The sequence below is a fragment of the Caenorhabditis remanei genome, chromosome I, assembly GCF_010183535.1.
Source record: "Caenorhabditis remanei strain PX506 chromosome I, whole genome shotgun sequence".
Classification (NCBI taxonomy): Eukaryota; Metazoa; Nematoda; class Chromadorea; order Rhabditida; family Rhabditidae; genus Caenorhabditis; species Caenorhabditis remanei.
The window spans coordinates 1,596,390-1,604,229 of NC_071328.1; the positions used below are offsets into that span (position 1 = coordinate 1,596,390).

A 7,840-nucleotide genomic window follows, 5' to 3' on the forward strand; every position below is an offset into this window, starting at 1 on the left:
CAGTCGAACACGTTGAATGTCATGGAAAAACGCTTAACCCGTCTCATTTGGAATTCAATGGCCTTGGCACCGTGCCAAGCGGCTTATTTTCTTATTTTTCGGTTTCACAGTGTTTGCGATTCCCTATTCTTGATTTCTGTCAAAGGAAGAAGGTCTTGCAAAACTAAACAAGGGTTTTCTGAGATACAAAACGCGGAAGTTGCGGATTAAAACAGTTCCTCGTATTATCTATCACATGTTCTATACCAGAAAAGGAAGCAAAAAAAAGTTTGACCCTATGTGGAATCGAACCCTGGTCGCTTGATCTATAGTCTAGGCTACCAACCCCAAGGCTATGTTGCCTTGGGAACGGCGTCGAAGGTAGAATAGGAAGCTTCATCACAGCCTTGAGGGGTGCGCGTCGCCCGGCGCGCGTTTAGTCTACCTGGTAAGCGGTCTGACCAGTAATCTAGCGACCGGGGTTCGAATCCCAAGTGGTGCTATTATTTTTTACTTTTTGTAAGGAGTAAGGTGATCTGTTAGTAATTACTTTAAAGTGTCTGTAAAGTCATTTTTGAGTAATCGAAATTTTCGAAAAACTTTGTTAAAAATTTTTGAACCGGAGAATGTGGAGAATTTCAAGGCGGTTATTTTAAGCAATAAAGCACAAAAATTGGGTGAGAAGTAAGAAAGTTATGAGGAATATAATTGTTGAATCACATGTTTTTAACAGAAGTGAAAAAGCGTTTTTAAGCGTTATTTTATGGCCGTGGCCTAGAAACCCAAAAACTCACATTATTTCCTCGTAACCTGCCACTCTGATAGCTCTTCACCTCCACATTCGCCATCAATATCCGCTCCATTCCCAGGTCCGTTTTCAGCGCCAATTACATTTTCGAAAAAATCGACATTTTCAAAAAACAAGTTCTCAACAAGGAAGTTTTGATGATTTGACAGTTCCTTGTTAGTTTGGTCACACCGTATTCGTTTGATCTACTTTGTGTTCCTTATATCAAACCGGTTCCGTTCTTATCAGTATTATAACAAAACTTTTTAAAAAAAATTTATTTTGATCTCTCTTTAAAGCAATCAAATCAGCAACCTGTGTCAAGTAGGGGGGATCGAAATGTACAAACAAATTGGGAGAATTGAAAAAAAAACTGTTACATATAAGCATATATAAAAGCTTCGTCGAGTTTCGTCGGCTTCTCCTCCAACACTTTTATCTTCTGATTTCCCGCCAAAAATTGGGAATTTGGAATCCACTGGAATCCACCACTGCAAAGCCCGCGAATCTCCAAGTCATACTGTCTGGATACTGCAAATAAGCAGAGTATCGGGTAGGTAAGGACCAACAGGCAGACGGCGGTGATGACAAAAGCGAATATGACGGGTTCGGAGTAGTAGATCAAAGTAAGGGTGGCCGATGTGGAGAGGGTGATAAGGTAGATGGTAGCGATGAGTCCACGGAGCACTGAGCCGGTGAGCAACATTTTTCAGGTATCAAAAATTTAGGCTGAGGGAGTGAGTCTCTACAGAATTCTGGCCGCTGGTACCCCTCTATTTATACTGCGAATTGGGGGAGGGCGGTGAGATAGTACGGAGGATGGAGAGAGCGGAGAGAACAGGTTGGATCTGTCGCCGACATGCCTCGATTCTGCCTCGACGTCTTCTATGTTGTCTTCTCTCTGTATCAGATGGTTGGAGGACTGCGAGAGAGAGGGGGGGAGGCAGAGATGATCTTTTGAAGATAGGGGGAGAGGGATAGACAACACGTGAACAAGTACTAGTGAAGAAATAATTAAAAAAAGAAAACAAAAAGAAAAAAGTTTCGGGGGGGGAACCCGCGACCCTTTGCGCGTGGAGCAAAAGCGCTAACCGTGACACCACGGTGGACACGAGAGAGGTGGCACACCAGGCGGTATACGTGCGAGGGGTTTTTGGCGGCGGCACGCTCTGTGGTGAAGTGATTTTTGAAATTAAAAATGGTGAGCTGAAAAGTTTTTTTCTTCGAATTTTTCGAATTTTTCTTATATTATAGTATATTTTCACTAACATTTCAAAGTTTTACCTAATTTTTCGAATTTTTCTCAAATCTTTTGTTGTTTTTATTGTAAAACTTGAGTATTTTCGTTTTTTTTTAACCTAGAAATCATCACAAAACTGAAACATTTTATTATTTGTTGAAAATGTGGAAAATTCTGCGTTTTAAGGTAAAAATCATAGAAATTGGACTAAAAATGAGAAATTTACGGAATTTCGAAAATTTTCAAAAATTCAAAAAAGTTTCAATTTTTTCCTTTTTTTTTTCAAAGTTTTTCTCCCAATTTTGAATTTCTCTCTGATTTTACATTTTTCCCTTGTTAATTCCATATATGATTATGATGAAACCAATTACTTGAAAACATCAACAACATAACATGTTGACCATCTCTCTCATTGACTTTCAAATCACGGAGGGCGAATAGTTATACACTTACATATACTTATCACTTTTTCCATGAAATTCCAAATTTCAAACTGGTAATGCGATGCAGGCGCCATCACATGACTTAAACTCGGTGAATACAGGAATATACACCGAAAATACTTGCAACATTCCGGGGGGAAAACAATAACAGCACTAACCTATAGACGTAGATAAACTTTAAACTCTTTTTATTTTTTATTGTAAAAGAATCTAATTTTCTTTTTAAAAAAGTTCCCAAAAAATTCTCTCCCCCCTCACTACACCCATGTCTAATCTCTCCTCGGCAATCGCTCCCTCGCCTCCCGTCTCCCTCGTTTCCCGCCGTAATATCATTGCCCCGTGGTGTCTCCTCTCTCACCGCTCCGTTGTGGTCTAGTGGTTAGGATTTATGGCTCTCACCCATAAGGCCGGGGTTCGATTCCCCGCAACGGAAGATGCTTTTTTGTATTTTTTGTTTTTGTGTTAAAACATCTTTCTGATCTCTTGCAAGACAGGAAACCGTGTTTGGAGATTTTGGTGTTTCAAAATTCGAGATTTCTGGTGATTGTCTATTGGACACTTTATTATTTTGCAACTGATGTTTGAATATCTGGTGGCCTATCTCTCGGCTTCTAGGCCACCTCCAATCAACTATACCTCGATTCCCGCCGAAATTTTGTTATCGTCATGAAGTCAATCAGATACTAATGAATTATCAAGAAATCACCCTATTAGTCTTTGAACGTATCTAAACCCAAAGAACGAAAAAAAAACACGTGTTTACCAATAGAAATGCATTATTATTAAGTCCCTGACATAGAAAAAAAGAAGACAAAAAAATCAACAAAAAAAAGAAACAAGATAAGAAAAAGATCAAGTAGACCGAGAACCCGTTGCAAATAAAAAAAAGATCATAGAATCCAATTTTGATGTGTTAATTGAGACATATTGAAACCACGAGACAATTCCACTTGCGGTAGTTCAGAGTACATGGAGGCGCTGAACTTGGGATCAGGGTTTGAAGAGCGGTGACGGATTTCCTGGAAATTGAGCTTCCTTTAAAAATGCAAAAAAAAATTTTTGTAGAAAATTGTCCAACTTTGAGATTCCGTCGCGCTATCAATTTCAGTACCAGTTTTTTGAATTTTTGATATGTTTAAGACTAAGGTGTGATCTCTATGTTTGTAGTTGACAATTTTTTGATAGCTCCGCCCATTTTTGAGATATGCGCCTTTAAAGATGCCGGCTTCTTGACGCCGCCCTTTGAAAGTTGGCTATCTTTAAAGGAGCATATCTCAAAAGTGGGCGGAGCTATCAAAAAGTTATCACCTATAAAAATGGATATAGGTATTTGATCTACGTAATGGTATAAACATTTTGTAGAAGTTTGTCATATTTTGACTGAAATTCGTTTTTTCTTAATTTGAAAAAACTTGAAATTTGGAAAAATCTTAAGGAAATGCGCTCTAAGGATAAACAAGTCAAAACAACAAAACAAAATAGAGAGAGAAACGGAGAGACGCAGAGAAACAGGCACTCTCGCTTCTCTGCGTCTCTCTCCCTATCTCATCCTCCTGGCGGCGCCTGACAACTTTAAAGGCGCACATCTCAAAAGTGGGCGTAGCTATCAAAAAGTTGTCAACTATAAAAATGGAGAGCTAGATCTGACCTACAAGATAAACATAAATTTTAAACATTTGGCACAGAAAGTAACACCAAGGGGACATTGCAAAGTTGACCAATTTTCACTGGCTCTTTTTCTCGGGTGCTATCTTTAAAGGCGCATATCTCAAAAGTGGGCGGAGCTATTAAAAAGTTGTCAACTATAAAAATGGAGAGCTAGATCTGACCTACAAGATAAATATAAATTTGGGACACTTGGGACATAAAGTGACACCAAGGGGACATGTCAAAGTTGACCGATTTTCACTGGCGCTTCTTCTTGGATGCTATCTTTAAAGGCGGATATCTCAAAAGTGAGCGGAGCTATCCAAAAGTTGTCAACCATAAGAATGTGTAGAATTTTAAGGAGATTATTTTGCTAGTAAGACTGACCTTCAACAAACAAAAATAGGCTTCCGGCTCGGACTTCAAATAAAACTTGTGTGCCACCAGGGCCTTCGACGTCAGTAGCCGTGGAACATCACCAATTCCAAACACACAAGAACCAGACGTCATATAATTCCGGCACGCGGATTTCGTCCACACTTGATCTCTCGATATATAGTATCGCCATCCATCGGTTGGCCATTTCAACGAGGAGCTCTGATTCTCTCGATAATCGATCCATTCTTGGAAATCGAGACTTCCCGGGATACCAAATTTCTTACGGTTCCCAAGAAGTGTGCCCCAGAATCCTTCGTCAGCGATTCCAGTGTCCTCGAGGAATTCGAGGAGCTCGCGCGGCATCAGGGAGGACGCCTAAAACTCGAATTTTAAAGGGTCTTAAAACGCCTAATAGACCCACCAACTCATTTGACGCTTCCCTTGGTATCAGAGCAGACAATGAAGATTTGAATAGTGGAAGTGGGGATTCGGTGTGCTGAAATTGAAATTCAACCCTCTAAAATACTCTACAAAAAAAGCAAAAAAGAACTGACCTACTTGGGGTACGAACCCTCGATGCATTTTTGGCGGGCAGAATCGTTACCGGGTACGCCAAATGGGTGAAGAACTGGCGCGGTGGCGAGAGTGGTGATAAGGATGTCGCCGGTGGAGACGGGGGAAGCGCACCCCTATCACCACCCTCGCCTCCGCCCGTGCTTCTCGTCTATTTAGTCTACCTGGTAAGGAGTCTGACCAGTAATCTAGCGACCGGGGTTCGATTCCCCGGTGGTGCTATTATTTTTTGTTTTTTGTAACGAGTACGGTGATGTGTTTATGGTTACTTTTAAGCGTCTGTAAAGTCGTTTTTGAGAAATCACAATTTTCGAAAAACGTTTATTTTCCAAAGTCTCAAAATTTTGTAAACCGGGCATGTAGAGAATTTCAAGGCGGTAATTTTAAGCTATAAATCACAAAAATTGGTTGAAAAGTAAGAGAGTTATGTGGGATATAATTTTTCACGGTAATTTTTGAACAAAAGTGAAAAAAAGGTGTTTTTAAGTGTTTTTAAGCGTTTTTAAAACATTTATGCGTTTTCCGGCGTTTTTCAGCGTTTTAAGCGTTCTTCAACGTTTTAAACGTTTTTAAAATATTTAAGGGTTTTAAGGGTTTTTTGAAGAATTTCAGCGTTTTTTTAGCGTTTCTCAGCGTTTTTCGCAGTTTTTAAGCGTTTTACGCGTTTTTTAAGAAGCATTTCAGCGTTTTAAGCGGTTTCAAGCATTTCTGATCTTTTAAGCGTTTTTAAGCGTTTTTAAAGCATTTAAGGGTTTTAAGGCTTTTTCAAGCGTTTTTCAAGCATGTTTGAGTGTTTTTAATCGTTTTTATGACCGTGGCCAAGAAACCCAAAAACTCAAAACTCACATTTTTCCCTCGTAACCTGCCACTCTGATAGTTTTTCACCTCCACATTCGCCGTCCCATTCATCGCTTTAAATATCCGAACCATTTCCAGATTCGTTTTCAGCGGCACGTCCACACCTGATAGATATTGAAAATATTTCCAGTCGGTTTTGAGGTGACTTAAGAATTGGAGACACTCGTACGCGGAGTTTATGATCTCATGGCTTCCCCAACTGATTGGAGGGCGTTTCTGAAAAAATTTAATGGTAGGTCAAAAAAAATTTTTTGACCTACCATAAAATGCACATTTGGAAAGCATGTGGCCAACTCTTTCAGGAGGTGCTGAAAAAGTTCCGGCGCATTTTCCCCAACAGCCATACAGTACTCGTTTTGTGGGTGGTAGATTGAGGAGAGCATGAATAGGACCTGTAAGAAAATTTTTTTGGATTTTTGGGTGCGGAATATCGGAGCATCGTACTAATATGTACCTGTGGTAAATCCTTGTAGACTAGCATACCGTAAGCCAGGGGGAAGTTGGATTCCTCGAGGGATAAGGATTTCGGGTTGAACCGGTATAATGTTTTGAGAGATTGGCATCTGGAAATGTCTTTTTTTAAAAATGACCAAAAAATTTTGGTAGGACTAAAAACAGGCTTGCAAGTTACAACGGGCCGGCCCAAAACTCAGTAATGAGCAACTTTTTTTTAAATTTCGCAAAATTTCCGGTTTTTTTGGGTAAAAACTTCTAAAGGCACATTTTTGAAGGTTTCAAATAAAATTGGCGCCAAAATTCAAAATTCAAATTTTTTCGAATTTTTCGAATTTTTCGCTAAAAAGTCAAATTTTTGACAAATGATTTAAAATTAGAAGAACTTCTGAACAATCATTAAAAATGTTCACAAATTGATGAAAAATTGATAAAATGACAAAAAAAATTAGTTGGGACTGAAAAAACAGATTTGCAACGGGTCGGCTTAAAATACTGAAAAATAATGAAAAGTTCAAAAAAAAAATTCAAAATTTTCAGATTTTGTTGGAAAAAACTTTCTAAGACTGGCTTTTTAAAGGTTATTAAGAAATTTATATTTGAAACAAACACGGAAAATTTTCAGAAAAAAAATTGACAAAAAATTTTGTTGGGGCTCAAAAACAGACTCACAGACAAAATTCAAAAAGAAAAGTTTGAAAATTTTTTTGATTTTTTCGGAAAAAAAAACTTCATAAGACTTCCTCTTAAAAGCTTTTGAGGAATCAAAATTCAAACTTTTTTTTTCGAAAATTTTCCGATTTTTTTGGGAAAAACTTCTTAAGACTGCCTGATTAAAGGTTTTTAAGGAATATCTATTTCTTTAAAAACGGAAATTTTTCAGAAAAAAAATTCCAGTTCAAAAATTAAAAAACTGTTACCTACCTATCCTTGGAATACAGTAGTTGATCTTCCACACTCCGCATTTCCATAAATTTCAGCAGATTCGGTGGCTTAGTCCCGTTTTTTACGTACTACAATTTTTTTTAAAATTAGCTCGGCACACAACTGCGCTCCACCGAAATGCCGCACACAATTTTCTCGCGGTTTCGGTAGAGCGCGGTTGTCATCTCACCTCACAATCGATATCCATCTCATCCAACAAATCTTTTTGATCTACCACAGGTGACGCCAAGTGGTCTTGAAGTTTCGGAAGAAGTGGTTTCACCACGAATAGGTATAGGAATATGACGAGAGTACAGTAGGTGAGAACACTGGGAATGACTCCTTTTAATCGGACCATCTGGAAAAGAAAAATCGATTTTCAAAATTTTATTTTTTAGATTGAATTTTTAAAAACGCGTGGGAAAGTTGCGTAAGTTACGTGTCATTGAAGTAAAAAAAAACAAAAATGTGGCAAAGGTCACTTAAAAAACTTTTCCAGAACCTTCTAGATTACAGTAGCTGGTGCGCCTTTGACGCGTTTTTGAAAGTGGGAGACAC

At 38.5% G+C, this 7,840-nt stretch overlaps 2 protein-coding genes across 2 annotated transcripts; both read right to left on the reverse strand.

The window, feature by feature from the left end:
• Positions 1–1,142: 1,142 nt before the first annotated feature.
• On the reverse strand, positions 1,143–1,472 carry GCK72_000218 (uncharacterized protein; the record flags this gene model as incomplete). Its single annotated transcript, XM_003092279.2, has 1 exon — positions 1,143–1,472. The coding sequence occupies one exon, from the start codon at positions 1,470–1,472 to the stop codon at positions 1,143–1,145; it is 330 nt and encodes a 109-aa protein (XP_003092327.2).
• A 1,867-nt stretch (positions 1,473–3,339) lies between these two features.
• On the reverse strand, positions 3,340–7,640 carry GCK72_000219 (uncharacterized protein; the record flags this gene model as incomplete). Its single annotated transcript, XM_053722343.1, has 8 exons — positions 3,340–3,468; positions 4,484–4,849; positions 4,896–4,970; positions 5,894–6,121; positions 6,166–6,297; positions 6,360–6,468; positions 7,283–7,371; positions 7,473–7,640. 8 exons carry the CDS (start codon positions 7,638–7,640, stop codon positions 3,340–3,342), a joined length of 1,296 nt encoding a protein of 431 aa, XP_053590988.1.
• Positions 7,641–7,840: the final 200 nt, after the last annotated feature.